This window comes from Xyrauchen texanus, chromosome 16 (genome assembly GCF_025860055.1).
Source record: "Xyrauchen texanus isolate HMW12.3.18 chromosome 16, RBS_HiC_50CHRs, whole genome shotgun sequence".
Taxonomy (NCBI): Eukaryota; Metazoa; Chordata; class Actinopteri; order Cypriniformes; family Catostomidae; genus Xyrauchen; species Xyrauchen texanus.
Window position 1 is genome coordinate 18,243,940 of NC_068291.1, and position 20,077 is coordinate 18,264,016.

At 38.5% G+C, this 20,077-nt stretch overlaps 1 protein-coding gene across 2 annotated transcripts in view; it reads right to left on the bottom strand.

Moving 5' to 3' along the window:
• Positions 1 to 20,077, bottom strand: part of asap2a (ArfGAP with SH3 domain, ankyrin repeat and PH domain 2a) — a 123,361-nt gene that overhangs the window by 33,087 nt on the left and 70,197 nt on the right. For both annotated transcript variants that reach the window (XM_052145687.1, XM_052145686.1), the window contains exons 3-7: positions 14,982 to 15,127; positions 14,559 to 14,633; positions 3,607 to 3,656; positions 990 to 1,119; positions 813 to 898 (exon numbers count right to left, since the gene is read on the bottom strand). In XM_052145687.1, coding sequence (XP_052001647.1) covers positions 813 to 898; positions 990 to 1,119; positions 3,607 to 3,656; positions 14,559 to 14,633; positions 14,982 to 15,127 — 487 coding nt within the window. The remainder of the gene's footprint in view (positions 1 to 812; positions 899 to 989; positions 1,120 to 3,606; positions 3,657 to 14,558; positions 14,634 to 14,981; positions 15,128 to 20,077) is intronic.

Sequence of the window (20,077 nt, forward strand, 5' to 3'; positions counted from 1 at the left end):
AAAAATGTTGCCTGGTCTGATGAGTCTCGATTTCTGTTGAGACATTCAGATGGTAGAGTCAGAATCTGGCGTAAACAGAATGAGAACATGGATCCATCATGCCTTGTTACCACTGTGCAGGCTGGTGGTGGTGGTGTAATGGTGTGGGGGATGTTTTCTTGGCACACTTTAGGCCCCTTAGTGCCAATTGGGCATCATTTAAATGCCACAGCCTACCTGAGCATTGTTTCTGACCATGTCCATCCCTTTATGGCCACCATGTACCCATCCTCTGATGGCTACTTCCAGCAGGATAATGCACCATGTCACAAAGCCCGAATCATTTCAAATTGGTTTCTTGAACATGACAATGAGTTCACTGTACTTAAATGGCCCCCACAGTCACCAGATCTCAACCCAATAGAGCATCTTTGGGATGTGGTGGAACGGGAGCTTCGTGCCCTGGATGTGCATCCCACAAATCTCCATCAACTGCAAGATGCTATCCTATCAATATGGGCCAACATTTCTAAAGAATGCTTTCAGCACCTTGTTGAATCAATGCCACGTAGAATTAAGGCAGTTCTGAAGGCGAAAGGGGGTCAAACACAGTATTAGTATGGTGTTCCTAATAATCCTTTAGGTGAGTGTATATGTCATGCTGTTCTTCTAAAACATATTGGCTGTATCTCAAAAACCTAGTGAGTAGCCTACAGTATTTTTGGGTATCGCAGGCATGTTTCGTTAAGACAAACACTCTAGGTGGGAGGCTAACTAGGTTTTGAGAAAGCCATTGTTTTAAAACGAATGCTTAGAGGTGTTGCCAGACTTACTTGCACTGAGCGTGAAAGTATTTGATGAGATTCTGGAGCAGGTCGACACCCTTCTTAACCTTGATTTCATTGACTTTGAGGAGGTACTGTAACAAAACATTGGAGGAGACTGAAGCAAACAAGCTACAGAGGAACTTCCTTTGCAATTAAAGTGACATTTCAGCATTCTCCTCTTACCTCACACATTTGAAGCTGAAAGAATCGCCGCTCCTTCTCCATCTCTTCGGCTATCTCCGCTCCACTGATCTCTGTCCGGATCATTCCATGCTGTCGAGCATGCTCTTTTTTCTCCTTCTCTATTTTGGAACTGCATGAAACACAGACAGACCACCTTAAAAATGATTCCAAGTGAACGCACATAAACACGCACAGGAAACACAAGCTCTTCCACTCATGCAACAGGGCATTCTTTTCCATATGCTCCAGCGCATATTGTACCCCACGTTAAGGATGCAGCATTTCCTCTGTGGCGAAGGAGGGCTGCTCTCACACATAGGATTCCAGAGAGAGCCTCATGCGTTTAGTTTAGGCCTTTTGGGCTCCAAGTTCCAACAGCCTATCATGAAGCAGGCTAACTGGCCGTTTCTGGAACCATTAGTGTCAGTATTTGAAGCCTAGCAGAAGGGTTTGTGATAAGGAGATGGCACAAAACTAGATGGCATTCTTAAAACAAATATTTTTAATGAGTGGGAAAGAAGAGATAAGCGAAAGTGTGTTCAAAAAGGCATCAAGCGATAATTAAAGTGCTGTGTTAGCATGTGGAGCTGTCCCTGACAACGTTTCAGGTTTCTGTATTAGGCAATACAGCCGTTTAGTTATGACGTCAATTTTTAGGCCAACCGGGAATGCTAATTTACAATGGGTACCTTCAGGAATTTCAAATGGGCTTTTAGAATAGTGCTTTTTGACTTATGAGTACTGTAAAAAAAAGTTCTGTGATTAGCATCACAGTAAGAGACTTTCATGTTTTGTTCTACAACATATATTACACACAGTCATACCTTAAACATGAACTTTGAAATTGCTAACAAGTTCTATATACCCTAAGGACTACAATGGTTGTCAACTAAAATAACTCCACATTAGTCAAGCATGTAAATTCACATTTGCTTGACAAATATTTTTGAGGGAACAAATGGCTCTAAAATGGTCATTCTATTCTGAACTACAAACTGAACAGCTGTACAAGGACTTTCTCATGCCAACATATCACTTCCTCTGGACACTTTAAAGAACAGTCCACCATTTTCAGAGAAAAGATTCCTGAAGCAATAATGCCATTCAAATTTATTTTTAGATAACATATTAACCTTTGAAGACTCTGAAGTTGTTAAATGACGGTATAGCTGTAAGTTGTGCTTTATATATCACAACAGTGCCTGCCCACTCTTTCAGTCTGCTTTTTTTTCCATAAATGTAGTTTTCCATAGGGATTTCATGAAGTCCTTCATAAAAAGAGCCATGAACCAAACCAACCAGCTCCGAAGTGAATCACAACATTACAAACTTTGAAAATGTCCCATCTCCATGATGTGCATCATCAAACTTTTGAACCACAATGCATCGTGCCACGATACACCCCTACTACATAGTATTAGTTGATATGGAACGTTGTACCGTTTACGAACGCATTTCAGAAAGAAGTGCTGTTTTCTGATAACACATTAAAAAGAAACAAAAACATAGACTGGTTTGATCTGACTAGATCGTATGCTACATTCCATTCACAATGCTTTATCAGAAGAGTAGTTCATTAATTCACCCATACACAAAAAGTACTTCTTTGCTTTGTATCAAGCGTAATGTTGTGATTGATCTCTGAGCTGGTTGGTTTGGTTTAGTAAGGCTTAGAGTTCATAGTTGAATAGTTTTCTGAAATGTCTATTGAGTGGAACAAATACATAAAAAATTGCGCATTTACTGTAGAGCCCTACATCAAACCAGTGAACGAAAGATAACAATGAAATAAATGGTGGAGTGTTGCTTTCATTTCAGGAAAAAACAAACTAATAAATAAATGAATTGTGATTTGATGTTTTCTGCTGCACACCTAGTCTCATGAGTCTCCTTTCTCTCTTTATTATACAAACACAGCAAGGTTTTTACCATATTCATTAGCAGGATATTTGGCAGACAATTATAAAAGCTGCTGCTGCACAAACTGCACTTTGCCAGAAAGCTGGAAGCTTTGCACAGACATAGAGACCAAAGAGAACTCAAACTGTAGCGTTGGCGATGATGAAAACCAGTTTAATGGAGTCAGGGCCAGTGTCGCATTAGAAGAGGGTTTCATTTCCTTCCGTCTGGAAACATGAAGGTATTTGTCACAAACTAATACCAGAGATTATATCCGGTTGGGGTGTGTTGGGAAATATGAGGATATGAAGCATGTATTTGACTGCCGATGATAAAAAACAACAATGATATTAAAAAAGACATGACTATCAAAAACATCCGGCTTTTAAGGTAAATCAACTAGTCAAATGACATGTTGTAAGAAAATATATTACCCTTTCAGCAAATAATGTCCCTTGCAGCTTGGAAAATATATAAAAAGTGCTCTATAAATGTCATACATTTTTGCATGCAGAACAATCAGTGAGATAGGACAGGATAGGAATACAGGAAGTGCGGTGGAAAGGATGACAGCTCGTTATCCAGAGAGCTCATTTGACACACACGACAAGTCATCTTTTGCTCACAATTTATTAAATTCTCCAGAGTGAGTAATATATAAGCATTCATGTATGGTAAAAATGGGTGGATGGCAGAGGAATCTTTTAAAATGTCTTACACTTTAGTCTCATAGTCTTTCCAGGCTTTATCAAAGGGCTTCTTCAGATCCTGCGGAAGACACAAGAGGACATTCATTAGACACACGAATGACTCAGCTTTCATGTTGACATCCAGTTTCACCCAAGTAACTAAGAAAAACAGACCTGAGCAACAGCGTCATCTTCCATAGCCATATTTTTGTCACCGTTCTGTGTAATTTCAACTTTATTTTAAAAAAATGAATCATCTTTTTTGTTTTAAATGAAAGTTTGTTATTTTGTGATTTACATCAGAGCTAGTTGGCTTGGTTCATGGCTTAGAACACTTTTATGAAATCCCTATGGAAAAATTAATGGAAAAAATACTTCCAGACCCAAGATGGCTAAAAAAAAATAATAAAATGGGTGGGCAATGTTGCATGGTATGCTGGCCAAGTGGGAGGAGACCAACCACTTGAATTGGAGAAATCACAAAGCTCAATATGGTAGTAGAAGTAATTGACGTCCTTCCTTTCATTTAAGAGATCCAATCTGCTTTTTGATATAGGCATCTCCTGAAATGCAAATGTGGACCAGCCTGAAAAACAACGTTTTGAGCATGATTTTAGCTGAGGTGCTTTGAAAGGTCATTGGCTAATGAGGTCAAATTTGACTTTGAAGCATCGCTCAAAGTTCAATGCACCCTAAAGGTCCTTTCGACAGGATGTAACCGGCCAATCAAATTGGTAATGCAGATTTTCACAAACTCTTGCCATATTTGTGAGCAATATGCATCTAACATTCCATGTACGGCCTGAGAGCACGACGTCTGATGCGGAGACTAGCAAAAGGGTGACAATCTAAGAGTCATGTCACAAAATTACCACTGCCAAACTTGGTATATGTCACACATCAAAGAAATGAATTATGTTGTGCTTCTAAAGAAAGTACCTGATGTAATGCCAGAGCTTGCATTCAGTAATGGCATCATCTGAAAACTTTAGGGAAATTCTCAGCTTACGTAAATAAAGTGTTTCAATGGAATTTGCAGTTCTACTGCAAGATTACACTACTAACAGCATCACCACTTGCTTATAGAGAGACTCCCTTAGCCTTTGAAAAACTAAAGTAATGTATTTTGTCCATTTACTTTTTAAGCATCGAGGATCATGAAATTTCAGTGGTATTGGTCTTGAATATAAAAATGTTGGTAATGGGACAACCCTACCACAATATTTCCAAAAGCTCTTGAGGTTTGAAAGAAAGAGATCTTCAGAGCTCTTTACAGGAAAGATCTCACTCACCCAAGGGCCCCTTTAGGGATTCAAAGAAAGACAATTCATTCAGCAATCCAGACAATTAGCTCAAGAACATGGAACAGAGGGATTGGGAGAGAGAGAGAATGCACATTTTTAAACGACAGACATGGAAAACACTGTTTCCAGCTGCTTCATGTTGCTTTGACCTATAAATCATCATTCCTTACCACACTTCAACAGGAGACTTTTACGAGCTAAGTCACAATGGCATCACCTGACTTCTGAGACCACAACATCTATCAGCCGGAGGGGTCTAAAAAAGCCTGATTGGGTGGGTTCAGTGGTCCTGAACAGAGAAGCCAATGCTGACATCACTCTCTCTGCGGCTGACAGAACAGTCTACTGCAGCAAAGTCTGTGCAAGTGATTGAGCAGGGGATGTACAGGGCTCCAGACTAAAAAAAATGACTCGGGAGCTATTGGTACCTAAACTGAAACATTAAGGAACCAAATGGCTGTTTTTAGTCTGCAAATCACAGAATGGCTCGATTTAGATTGCTGTTCAGAAGCAAGATAGAAAGCAGAAGGAAGACAGCTGATAGCACATTAATTTGAGGTTTAATAAACAGTATATATAGTTGAGAAGATAAGTTTGAATTCCCTTTTGTCTCATAAACGTTCACAACCCTTTCATAATTTATCCAAATATAAGAGATAAAAGATTTTCTTATTTAGTACTGCTCTTCAGAATCTATATTACAGATAATTACATAAAGTATAGTATGCAAATTGCATATGCATGTTGCTTTCTTGAGCATCAATGAATGTTTGCACCTTGTGTAAGTCCCTCAATTGTCAAAAGCTGGATCTCATATATACACACACACACACACACACACACACACACACACACACACACACACACACACATACAAGAGTGCAAACTGAAGCGAGCTCGTCAGCACAACAGAATGGGTGAAAAGCGGCACAAGACACCTGGTGCGCACTCACAAGATGATATCCGCATATGAATGCACAAAAACCGATTGTCGCCAATGGAAACTGTTTTAAATTATTCTTGCAATCAATTATTTTGGACGCATTTGCGACCATTTTAGTCGCAATCTGAAGCCCTGATGTATCGTATGCAAAAACACACTGTATAACAATAGAGGCAGCTGAGGAACAGACAGCATGATAATTAAGTTAGGAGCTTTTGTCATGATGTCAGCTCATATGCATGTCTGTTTTCCATAGCTTCTGATTCTGCCTGCATAAGCACTTCCGGCACAATACACATCTCAGTGTCAGGAAAGGGTCAGGATTTCTGTAATGTTACAAACACCTCTCATATGACATAAAAACAATGTTTAAAATAACATTCAACCAATATTTAGTCAACGGATTCAGTGTCTCGTGCATTTTGAGCAGACTAGGCAAAATCTCATCCCCTTTGGACCCCAAAGCGATACCACTCACTGAAAGAATTTGTTGTGGGTAATTTGTTTGATACCTCATTAGAAAAATTATTTAAAAAAATGTATCAAGCATTAATTTTTCACCGGTTATGTTCAACTTGATGTCCATGGACATTGTCTTAATAACTTTGACATATTCCTTGTGTATACACAGAACAGAATATGTGTTTAAGCTAAAACAATTGCAATTAAAACTACAATAATTTGGTAATGCATACCTGTAAATTGCTCCAACTAGAACAGTTGTCCTTGAAAAAGATGATTTAGACAACCACATACCTATATAAAAATATGTTTTTTACACAAGAATTCATAGAAGTGCTTTATCAAAAATATGAGCTTCACATTTTTGCTTTTAAACCTTCTGGTACAATTGCCCTATAAACTTTAATTGAAATTAATTTACTATAAAAGCTTTTCCCATTAATTATTTAATTTGAGCCCAATTAATACTTTGGTTTTGACACAAATGCTTAGCGTTAGCCTACAGTCGAACATTCAGCCTTTCAAAATATACTCCATTTGACTAGAGCACTGTACACTGTACTGTACACGTCAAACGTGCTGTACACATACGCTATTTGTTCACACAAAACAGAAAAAACCTTTGGCCGTTACTCTGACAGACCCGTCAAAGTATTGTCTGTGGTAATTAAAAGCATGCCGCAGACGCTGTCGACAGACATTAAGATGGCAACAACCTGTGATTCCAAAAACAGGTAACAAAAAGGATGACCTCATAATGACACTAAAAGACATTTCATTTCAAAGATCCATTTGCTTAACAGGCTGACAGATTAATGAGGCACAAGTCCAGCCCAAGAAGAGACCTAAACTCACTTAAAGGATTATTAGGAACACCTGTTCAATTTCTCATTAATGCAATTATCTATTCAACCAATCACATGGCAGTTGCTTCAATGCATTTAGGGGTGTGGTCCTGGTCAAGAAAATCTCCTGAACTCCAAACTGAATGTCAGAATGGGAAAGAAAGGTGATTTAAGCAATTTTGAGCGTGGCATGGTTGTTGGTGCCAGACGGGCCGGTCTGAGTATTTCACAATCTGCTCAGTTACTGGGATTTTCACGCACAACCATTTCTAGGGTTTACAAAGAACGGTGTGAAAAGGAAAAACATCCAGTATGCGGCAGTCCTGTGGGCGAAAATGCCTTGTTGATGCTAGAGGTCAGAGGAGAATGGGCCGACTGATTCAAGCTGATAGAAGAGCAACTTTGCCTGAAATAACCACTCGTTACAACCGAGGTATGCAGCAAAGCATTTGTGAAGCCACAACACGCACAACCTTGAGGCGGATGGGCTACAACAGCAGAAGACCCCACCGGGTACCACTCATCTCCACTACAAATAGGAAAAAGAGGCTACAATTTGCAAGAGCTCACCAAATTTGGACAGTTGAAGACTGGAAAAATGTTGCCTGGTCTGATGAGTCTCGATTTCTGTTGAGACATTCAGATGGTAGAGTCAGAATTTGGCGTAAACAGAATGAGAACATGGATCCATCATGCCTTGTTACCACTGTGCAGGCTGGTGGTGGTGGTGTAATGGTGTGGGGGATGTTTTATTGGCACACTTTAGGCCCCTTAGTGCCAATTGGGCATTGTTTAAATGCCACGGCCTACCTGAGCATTGTTTCTGACCATGTCCATCCCTTTATGGCCACCATGTACCCGTCCTCTGATGGCTACTTCCAGCAGGATAATGCACCATGTCACAAAGCTCGAATCATTTCAAATTGGTTTCTTGAACATGACAATGAGTTCACTGTACTAAAATGGCCCCCACAGTCACCAGATCTCAACCCAATAGAGCATCTTTGGGATGTGGTGGAACGGGAGCTTCGTGCCCTGGATGTGCATCCCACAAATCTCCATCAACTGCAAGATGCTATCCTATCAATATGGGCCAACATTTCTAAAGAATGCTTTCAGCACCTTGTTGAATCAATGCCACGTAGAATTAAGGCAGTTCTGAAGGCGAAAGGGGGTCAAACACAGTATTAGTATGGTGTTCCTAATAATCCTTTAGGTGAGTGTATAATCTCCATCCATTAGCACAGAATCAAGCTCACATATACTGAGCTCAGAATCAAGTTCAATGAAGATGCAGACCGTTCTAAGACCATTAGAACTTCATAACTGCTGGTTACACGAGGTCGCTGCCTTCCTCCTCCCAATCACCTCAACAGGAAACTGACACAAAGCAGGATTTATTTCTTCATCTGAGGTGGATCTATATGGGAGTCTATGATGCCTCAGCAAGTGTTTATACCAGACGAGTCAGTCATTGTAACCTAATTGTCACCATCTTCTTGTCCTTCGTGGTGCTTCTAATGTCATCAGAATTAACTAGATGTGTTTACAAGAGTGTTTGTGGTGTTTTTTCAAGTCAAAAGACCCCACCATCATGATTCCAATGATATTTTGGTCCCCATTTGGCTCGGGTTCTTCCTACAATGTCTATAGGGCTGAGCAATATTGCCAAAATTGTTAGCACGATAATCTTTTTCATATTGTTCTATATCAATATTTATCATGATATACATTTACACATTGCACTTTTTTTTTTTTTTTTCCAAAGTTGATGGAAGAAAAGAAGAAAAATTAATTCTAAACAGTCAAAAAAGTTTCTACAAAACTGCACAGGGGTCCAGAGACGGCCAAAGCAGTGGGGTCTGTGGGATCTTTTACCAATTTTACCATCAATCAATTGAAAATGAATGTTAAAAGATCATCTGTTTGTTCTGAAGCATAGTGACATCAGTCCAGTATTTGTTGGAATATTTTTACATTAAAATTCAATATTTTCTATATTTCTTTAGATTCAGATACCGAAATATGGGGCATAGAAGCCCTCGTGACTGTGGACTGATGCTGAATGTGGTTTCAGGGGTGTCCCGAGAAAAATGTTGAATTTAAAAAAAAAAAAAATGGAAAAAACATTTGAATATTTTCATTAAAGTGAGAGACTAGTCTACGAACTAGTAATTTTAGTCTTTCCTTATCCATTCCAGACATCAAATAAATTATCGCAAAATTTGAACAGAAATCGATTTGTTTATTCGATTTGTTTATTATTAAAGGCTCGTAACATGCTGACTAATAAAGATTTAGAAGGGAAAAACATTTTGGTCTAAAAGATGCTTTGAAACCATGTTAACTCATGCGGCGCTTCATGTCTACACACGTGCCGGGAAAAGAGGCAACACATGCGGAGCGGGACAGGGCAGAAATTATGCATGTTTGGTGCTAGAGAACAATATTCAAGATTACAGCACAGAAAGATTAGAGCTGTTGTCCACATCACTGTTATTCTGTCGTGCTCTTCACTAGAGACGATGAGAAGGTGCAACCATTGTCATGAAGTCTTGCAATGCGGATGGAATCAATCCGGTGTCTGACGTACCCTAATCGTTAGCAAGGCAGCTAGCATTATCAAGTTCATCCAGTCTGACACTACGTTACCACTGGCGCTTTGTGAGCGAAGCTGAGATCGTTTTCAATTAATTCCTGTGAAAGCCGAGCGTCATACTCGCAAGGTGGATCGTAGGATTGGCAGCAGTGCAGAGCAAGCTCTCTCCTAGCGCTGTTAGCGCCTTTGAGCAGATTTCATCCGCCCCAGTGGAAACGCAGCCTGAGAAAGCCGAACTGCTTGTAAATATAGAAAATTCCTCAAAATCTTATCGTGGATTTTCTTTATCGTGATATATATCGATATCGTTTTATCGCCCAGACCTAAATGTCTTTGGGATTTTTCTGCCTGTATCATTGTCTACCAGGCAAAATAAAAAAAATAAAAATAATCGTTAAGGACTAAGTATACCTTGGTTATCAGTATGCCACCAGGTCTCATCATGACGCAAATGTATTCATCGTCACAGTATGCGCCGACTGGCCACGTGCAGCCCTTCTTTTTAGATGTGCAAAATATGCTTGAAAGAGTATACTTTGAAATGCTAGAGCGACCGGCTGTGCGTGAGGAGAAAGTGTTTTCTCCAGGATGATCTCATAATTATATGTAGCTATACGTACGTAACATTTAAACGTACATATTTGAAACATTTTTACGAATTTACAGCTTTCGAAACATAAAATACTTAAATACATTGTAAGTATATTTGTACAAATTTTAATTTTTTTATGTTTTTAATGTACAATAAAGTACATTTTTACTATATTATAGATATTTTAGATCCCTTAACCCTACCCCTAAACATTACCACTCTTCAACAATATAAAAAAACTTGACAGGCAGATTAATATCAATAATTTTTAAAACGTCAATATACATTAGAGCTTTCAGAATGAATGCGTTAATCGCATGTGATTAAAAAAGTTTAGCGCGTATATTTTTCTTAGACACAATTAACGCATTTACCGTTAAGAAGCTCAGAGAATCATGAACGCAGCTTCACAATTTCTTTAGGAAAGCGGATAGTCACAGTCTATCAACAGATTAATATTGTAGAGGATGAGATTTTAAGAGATTTAATGCCCATTGCAATGAATCCTAAACCTATGGAGACTAAAGCCATCTTTACACAGCAAATGTAGCACAGAAGCTGCATCTGAAGTGGCAATTAGGTGTATTTTCACAGAGCAGGAATCAATGCTTTTACACAATAGTTGCAAATGCATAAATAATGTTATGAGATTAATATTTAAAATGAAGGAAAATATGAATGAACTCTAATTGGGGACTAATTCTTTCAATAAGTCAACCTCCCAATTAGACTTTGGGTAATGTTCAATGTTACTTGAAAAGGTGACATTATATTGTGGAAGGCTTAATTTTAATAAAGCATATTGTTTTTCTTTCTTTCCCATAACAGAAATAAATGTATTTTGTCAGAAAAATAAATAAATGTATATGGTGTAAAATTTCAGCATTTTAAAAATCTGTGATTAATTGCAATTAACTACAAAAAATATGTGATTATGACAGCCCAAATATATATATATATATATATATATATATATATATATATATATATATATATATATATATATATATATATATATGTAGAGCTACTGATCTGACCCCTACCACTAAACTTAACCCTAACCATGTCTTAACCATATAAAAAAAATTTGAATAGGCAGATCAATTTAATCATAATTAATTTAGAAAAATGGCAAAAGACAGTACAAAAGTAGTCTAAACGACGATGTGATGGATTCAAAGTGCTACCAAGACAAACAATATCTTTGGTGAGGTAGAGAGTGGAATTTAAGTTTTTAATCGTAGAAAAACTACGTGAAGATGCAGTCATATCTCATTCAAACTAACACATCACGAAATATGGCACAATTGATAACTCGCATGAGCACAAATAAGAATTCGACAAATTGTTGTAAAACATGTGTCATAATGCTCCTTGAGGTGGCAATTTTTACATTTTGAAATCATTGCGGGAGTTCACAGTTACGGCCGCTACTGAGAATGGAGATGAAGATTGTTCAAAAAAAGGCTTGAATGGGTATCTATTCCTCACACAGATCTATCTAAAGACTTGTGTATTATGGTGCATGAATAACATGTATTACTTTTATGACTGTTTTATTGAGGTTTTGTAGTTTAATTTATGGTAATATATTTATTATTATAAGTTTAGTCTTGGTTCAATTAATGTATTTATTTTAAACAAATTGAATACAGCACCGGAAATCAAAGAACAGAATAAAACCGTTATAATGTTAAATGAAGTAAATGCGTTTGATGGGATTAAATATTTAATTAATCTCATTGATTATAAATGAAAAAAATTATCTGTTTAATTTAATATTCATGGATTAAATATGGATCCGTAAACATTTGCACATCTCACACTTGGCAGGTTTGGTTCGATTAAAACGAATTCTGGTGCGATTGCTCTGTAACAAGTGTGAACGCTGCCATCCGAACCGTGGTGCGCACCAAACAAGTGGACCGAAACCACCTGAATAGTGGGTCTCGGTCCGCTTCCAAACGAACTCTGGTGCGGTTCGATTGAAATATGAACGCAACATGGACCAAAAACAGGAAGTAATTTGCCTATTACTGACCTCAAGCATACCTGGTTCTTCTCATCATAAGAGCTATGTTGCCCATTACAGCTTAGTACAGGTATCGAACTGCCGTCAGCCGTCCTTGCAGCATATCTTCGTTTGTGTGTGCGACGGAGGAATTCCTAGTGCCGTTTTGACTCCTTTACACATTTTACTAGCTCTTTGTTCTCAGCTGGTAAAAATACCACTATATATAAATAAATCGAGCGCATTTCGCCCAGCAGCCAGCATTGTTTTGGATGATCGTCAAAAAATATATGTCATAAAAGCTGTCCAATCAATCAATCTATGCCTTTTGTTTTGCATTGTTAGGTTCGGTTTTAAAAATGCCAGTGTGAACGTTAAGCAAACCAGGACTAAATGTATAATTTTCTTTTTTGGTCCGGACCAAGAAATCCAAACTACATGTTTGAACACACCCTTAATTTAATAAGTAAAATGCTTATGTTTTAGATGCTCTCGATATGTAAATATTGTATGTTTCCGCATCTACCAAATGTACATTTGAACCACACTTTACATAGGAAAACATACAAATCAAGTTGAAACTAATGCAAGACACTAAGTCCCTAATCTTAAGAATAAACAGTAATAGTGATTCTTGCCTTAGCATGTCTAGAGGTTTGTTGAAATCCCTAATCTCAAGTGACTGTCTAAAAAACCCTAAAAACAACCCCCTACAGACTGGTGGTGAGAGGCAGTGATATTCTGAATACAAGCTCATATGAAGAGGAACCAACCAAGATTAGGTCAGTCCAAACACGCGGAGTCCAATTAAGGCCCAATTAAAGCCTGTTAGGGGTCTCGCTGATGTAGTTAACTGTCCTTTCATCTTTACTAAGCATTTCAGGAATACGTCACCCAGGCAGAGAGAGAGGCATCTCCAGGGAAACGAGATAGGGAGCTGAGCGAAGCGCCTCATTAAGAGTAAATCATATCAGGTCCCTCCAAAGAGCTCACAAGACAGAATCACGTGATACAAGGAGGGTCAGTAGGTGACAGTAGACTTTAATGAAAAGAGACAGACTGGAAGGACATTCTGAAAATCAGTTTAGTACAGAGCTGCTATCCAACTGTCTTTCACTAAAGCATGCTCTTGTGAGCATATTAAGGACCTGGCCGATAAACCGATCTGATATTCCAAATTATCGGAATTGTTATTTTGTCTGCTCTGATTGCCGATAAATGTAAAAATGCGTTCCATTGGCTCTGATGTCGCCGCCTCTCTCTGAAATGTTACTGCTTTGTAGTCTGACTCAATTTCCCACCCAGAGTATTATTGGATTGGTTATATGTTACAAGTATGGCCAATCAACACTGTACTAGTATTCATGGGGGAGAGGTGGGAAAAAGGAAAGAAGCAAGAGAAAGGACTTGCTTTTTAAGTAAGAATGCAGATACTGAAGTTGCAATAAACATCACAATCTTTATAATCCATTTGAAGAGAAAATAAATGCAGATTGGAGCTCCCTCCACTTTATGTTTGAAAAACATAATGTTTATATGTTCTTTTCCATTATCTTTCAAAAGATAATATTAAAATGTTCTGTTTTGCAGTATTTATTTAAACATTTGTTAATAGGCATTTAATTTACATTTTGTGTTGGAGTTTGTGTTATTGTAAATTTTGACACAAACACTTTTTTTTACTGCAAATGTATATTGGTCCCAAATATCGGTTATCTGTCTGTTATCTGATTACTAATAATCGTTACTGGTTTTGGCCCTGAAAAAAACATATCGGTTGACCCCAAGAGCATATGCATATGCACGGACAGTGGTCTACGACTTGTACTGGACTTTCTACTATATACACCGGTACATTAGATAAAAAAAAAAAATATTGGGTAACATTACTTTACAAGTTACATTACTGATAAAACAGACTAAAAAAATCCCAATAACTTTCAGTGTGATCAGACTCTGAACTCATTTGGTCCCGGCCATGCAAGGCATCGCCCAAGCATTCCTTTTTGCATAATTGTCTAAAACATGTATCTAGCCTAATGCATTACCCCCAACACTGTCGACCGACTAAGGCCTGTGTGTGTCAAGATATTTTACCCATCCTTTATGTATTGGCTGACGTGCATAAACTTGCAATAAAACTGAAAACCACTGATCAATAAGGCACTCGTGTACTGCCATAAAGCACAAAGAAACTGTTTATAGGCTTAAGGTAATGAACTTACCCCTTTAACCCCTTTTAGATCTCCCTTCAGCAGACTGTCCAATGGGAAGGTAATGATGTTATTCATGTTCTGAAACTAGAGAGTGAAGGCAACGCATTAGACAAATCTCTTCTTTTCTCCCCAGTGCTGTCATTGTCTCTCTTATAATTATAATCATATCTGTGCTGCAAAATAAATACATAATGGTAGACAGGAAACAAAAGCACTCTGTTAGAGTGTGAGATGGTTTAAGTAAAGTATTCATGCAAGCATGATGTTAGGGGAATTATTCATTGTGTTTGCAAAAACTGGTGACAAAATACCCTCAAACTACAAATGACCAATGACTAAGGATCTTTTTAGCACATTAATGGCTTGGACATAAACTGTTGAAATGCATTTGCACCTCATAAATATTACACACAAATCCCAAAATGTCCTCACCAGATTCTTGAAGAGGGCTGTGAGCTCCTTGGTGAAGACGGAGAACTTTAGGAAGGCTGATCCAAGGTCAGGGTCATCTCTATACACACAGTTCTCTCCAAACTTCTCCAGAGCTTGAGTGTACTGCTCCTCGTTCTCCACATGAGCTAAAAACAGAGAAAAGTGGCAAAGCAGTCTATATCAAATTGTTTACAGAGGTCATGACATGAGGAATAAGATTTGCTTTGATATTTTGACATGTAAAAGTTCATTGTACTTAAAAACATACTGTAAGTTTCAGAACTCAAAACGTCCTCCTCAATATAAAGAAAATATTTTAAACCAAGATGCAAAACCATCTCATTTGGATTTTCCCTACTTTCTGACAACACAGAGATGAATACATAAGCACATGACTGCCTCTACAGCAAGACATAAACACCTATTTTTACACCATCGCACCCTTTGCACGCCCACTGGTGCTCAGTCAGAAAGGTGAAGAAGAAATAACAAGATGTGCCAAATATTTCTGCACACCAAAGAGGACTTGCACAGGACTAGGGCTGCCCCCGACAAGATCCCCGACCAAATATTTTCCTAGTCAACTAGTAGGCATTAATTTATGCCATTAGTCGACAAGTTGCACGTTTATTAATACATTCATTTAATTACTTAAATATATACAGTACTGTGCAAAAGTTTTAGACACTTAAGATGTTTCACAAAAACATTTGTCTTAAGATGGTAATTTATGTGTGTCAATAGGAAAAATACATTTTAGACTCCCAAACATTTACTTTGCTAATAGAAAAGATTAGAATAGAAGAACAGGGTGCTCTGCAAGAGATGTCATGCCCTCCACTGAACATCAAGTCAGTCTGTGATTACATGATGAGACAAAAGCAATTGAGACAGCCTAAATACATAGAAGAACTGTGGTGAATTCTCCAAGATGCTTGGAATATCTTATCTGCCAACAACCAAGAAAAACTGTGTCCAGGTGTACCTAGGAGAATTGGGGCTGTTTTAAAGGCAAAGGTGGACACACTAAATACTGATTTAGCATTTTTATGTTTACTGGACTTTGTAAGATGTTAATTGATAAATGAAAACTATTTATGGCATTATTTTTGAAGAAATCCTCACTATGCAACATTTTTCACAAGTGCCTAAAACAGTACAGTAAAGCACAGTATGTATATATTTTAGAGGGGTATCAGAAAATGGTTTGAGTTTCAGGGTTGAGAAAGAATATTATAAGTAACACTGCTAACACTGTTCTACTTTACAGAGAAATACTAAACCATAATAATGAGCCTTTAAAATATAAATTTTACAAGCGCACACATGAAGCGAGCCGCAGTGACACCGGCAAAAGCGGTTATGATTCTGAATGTGTCAGAAAAACCAGCAAGAGACTGTCTGAACATTTTGTTAATTTATAGAGAGAAATGCACAGTAGGCTTGTGCCAACAGACGAGGATATCGGGAATCGACGATGGTCAAAGTGATCGCCAATAGCTGATGCCTTTGAGAAAACAAATAAAAATGGGTTCACATGTGTTCATCAGTTTCCTGTGGAGTTTGTTTTCTGCAATCAACCGGCCAATCAAAACTTGGTTGACCCAGACACTTCTCATCGACTAACGTCTGGTCAACTATCAGGGGGCAGCCCTACACAGGACACATTCTTGTGCCCATCTGGACGCATTTGCTCTGCTCCATTCTATTTCTGCCGCTGGCTGGGAGAACAGCATCTTGTCCAGAGTAAACAGAATTTGAGATTTCATGCTTGTGAAGAACAGTGTCTCTACTTTAGCTTCTGTTGAAGAATCACAACATCAGGAAAGAATGACTGAAGGTTAACAAATTTCCTGAACGCATAAGTGCAGGATATGTTTGAACGTCATGTTTCACCATGGATTGAATTGCTTGTGTTACAATATTTCATTGTGTATTGTATGTGTGTTCGGCTCATTTCAGCATGTATTATATGTGTTTTAGCCTCATATCATTGTTTATTGCTTGTGAACCAGTCACAATATGATTCAAGCTTTGCAAAGGGACTGTTATTGAAGGATGAGACAGTTAAAAGCTCTATTGGAACCGACCACAAACCATAAGTACACAATTCCATTCATGAATGTTTTAAATGTCATCATTGTTTGATAATTATAGTTATGGTGCTGCTGTGCTTGAGTAAACAGTTCGATACATTCGGATGCCATGAGTTGTGTGTAAACCCTGAAATTTAGTTTAATATTGTTGTGGATCTTGTTCATTCTCATACGACTGAGTTTCAGATACATATTGCTGTATTCGAGGGGCTGCATGATTATAAAAGTGTCTGTTTACATAGAAGTTTATAGGGGACACTGAGACTTAAACCAAGTGTTTCAGACCATATAAGTGGACCTCAGAGAAAAAAAATAAATGATTTAAAAAAAAGTACGTCACGACCCCTTTAAATCCCACAATTCACAATCTGAAAAGAAAAGAAAACTGGCTCAATCCTAAATCTTTATCAAATGCTGCAATATAAATATATAGACCTTAGTTGGAGTAGACACTAACTTAATGAGGATGAAAATAAGACTGTAAGGGACAGGAGTCTTTTATTCTAGACTTTTATTGCATTTTCTACACTGATCAAGCCGGACCTTAAGGAAGTATGACATACTGAACAGACTATACTTCTGTCACTGATAGCTGCATATTTGTTTGCATCAAATAGAGATGTTCAGGTTGTAGTAAAAAAAAAAACAGAAGAGATTTCGCCACGGGTTTCCTCAGGATTTTCCTATGGGTTTTTATTATGGTGTTTTTGAACTTATGAGTAAAATAAGATATGTGGTAAACATTACTTTATGATACATGAACATTCTACAACATAAATTACACATAGTAATGCCTCAAACATGAATGTTTAACAAAAATGTGTGCAAATTATTTTGTAGAACAAAAGGTCAGCGTATCATCAAGTAATGTTTAGCACAGACTTTATTTTAAACATAAGTTGGAAAACCGCATTATAAAAACCATTGGAAATTCTCAATGGACCCAATGGTGAAGTAGACTTCTGGGTTTGCCTACAAATTGACGTCACGGCTGAACAGCTCTATTAAACATGGTGTTTAATCTAGTGAAGATCTGCATTGACAACAATAATTAAAGAAAATAATTATCAAGTTTATGCAGCTCTACACAAACATACAAGCCTCACATTCTTCTATAGAAAGCAAAAACAGAACATAGTCAGTTAACGAAAAGTCTGGAGCAGTCTTAGTCAAAGTATCATGTGTTTGGCTCATGTCTTATTATTCTTTCCTACTATTTGCTTCTTTCCTCTCAATTGTGTTGACTTGCACTCCAACATTATCAGTTACACTCCTCCAAATCACATCAGCTGCACTGAGCCATGGGCACACACTGTCTATTTATTATTTTAAGGAGCCTTTTCCACACTCTGTCTTTTGTTATTGGAAGGTGAGATAAAAAGATCCTGATAAGAGCCTGATGGAACTATAAACAAATGCAAAAATGCAGAACTTCCTCTTCATTCCGACTCCCGATCGTCATTCTCTCCTGGGTCAGGAGTACAAACCCTAGTTATGTTCCAAAGTCTGGAAAACAAGCATGTAATTGACTGGTTGCAGTGATGTTGCAAACCCTCCATAGATTGTCTGCAGGGAAAATGTGTAATTTACAAGTACAAACATGTTATAAAGTGTGGGGATGCCAGTCAGTGTGGGAGCCGACCAAATGTGGGCTGTTTGCAATCAACACCTGAAGCTTCAAGACTCCCTAGTGTGTGACCCTTTTCCCACAACCAGCTAACATTAATAAGCAGCATTTCCTGCACTGCTATTCAGGAGCTGCACTGTGTCGCTGCTGAATCTGCAGTGCCAGAACACAGAATAAAATATATTTATTCTCTCAAAACTATTCTTGTTGTGAGCTCATGAATTGTGTCGCAAATAACATTGACAATAAGGGGAGATATGGACGCAAAAGCGATATCTCAATATTTTTCATCTTATTGATGATACTCTCTATACTGTATATGCAAATATATACACACTGATTAACCAAAACATTATGACCACCTGCCTAATATGCTGTTGGTCCTCCGAGTGCAGCCAAAACAGCACCGACCCGCTGGGGCATGGACTGTACAAGACACCTGAAGTTGTCCTGTGGTATCTGGCACCAAGACATTAGCAGCAGATCCTTCAGGTCCTGTATGTTGCGAGGTGGAGAAGCCGTGGATCGGACTTGTTGCTCCAGCACATCTTTTGAGATTGAGATCTGGGGAATTTGGAGGCCAGAGCAACACCTTGAACTCTTCATCGTGTTCATCAAACCATTCCCGAACATTGTGTGCAGTGTGGGAAGGAGCATTATCCTACTAAACGAGGCCACTGACATCATTGAAAACCATTGCCATGAAGGGGTGTACCTGATCTGCAACAATGTTTAGGTAGGTGGCACATGTAAAATTGATGTCCACATGAATGGCCGGACCCAGGGTTTCCCAGCAGAACATTGCCCAGAGCATCACACTCCCTCCACTGGCTTGTCGTCTTCCGACAGAGCATCCTGGTGCCATCAATTCCCCAGGTAAACGGTGCACAAGTACACACCCATTCACATGATGTAAAAGAAAACAGGACTCATTGGACAAGATGACCTTCTACCACTGCTCCACGGTCCAGCTCCAAAGTTTGCGTGCCCATTGCAGGTGCATTTGACTGTGAACAGGGGTCATCATGGGTATTCTGACCGGTCTGCTGCTACGCAGCCTCATATGCAATAGGGTGCGATGCATTGTGTGTTGTGACACATTCCTCCCGTAACCATCATTTACATTTTCTGTGACTTGTACCTTCTGTCGGTTCAGACCAGATAGAATAGCTTTTGTTGCCCTAGCGCATTGAAGAGCCCTGGGCGCCCAATGCCCTATCACTGGTTTGTTCCTCCTCGGACCACTCTCAGTAGGTACTCACCACTGCTGACCGAGAGCACTCCACAAGCCTTGCTGTTTCAGAGGTGCACTGACCCAGTTGTCTGGTCACAGTGACTTGGGCCAAATTGTTCAGGTCTTTACTCCTGCCCAG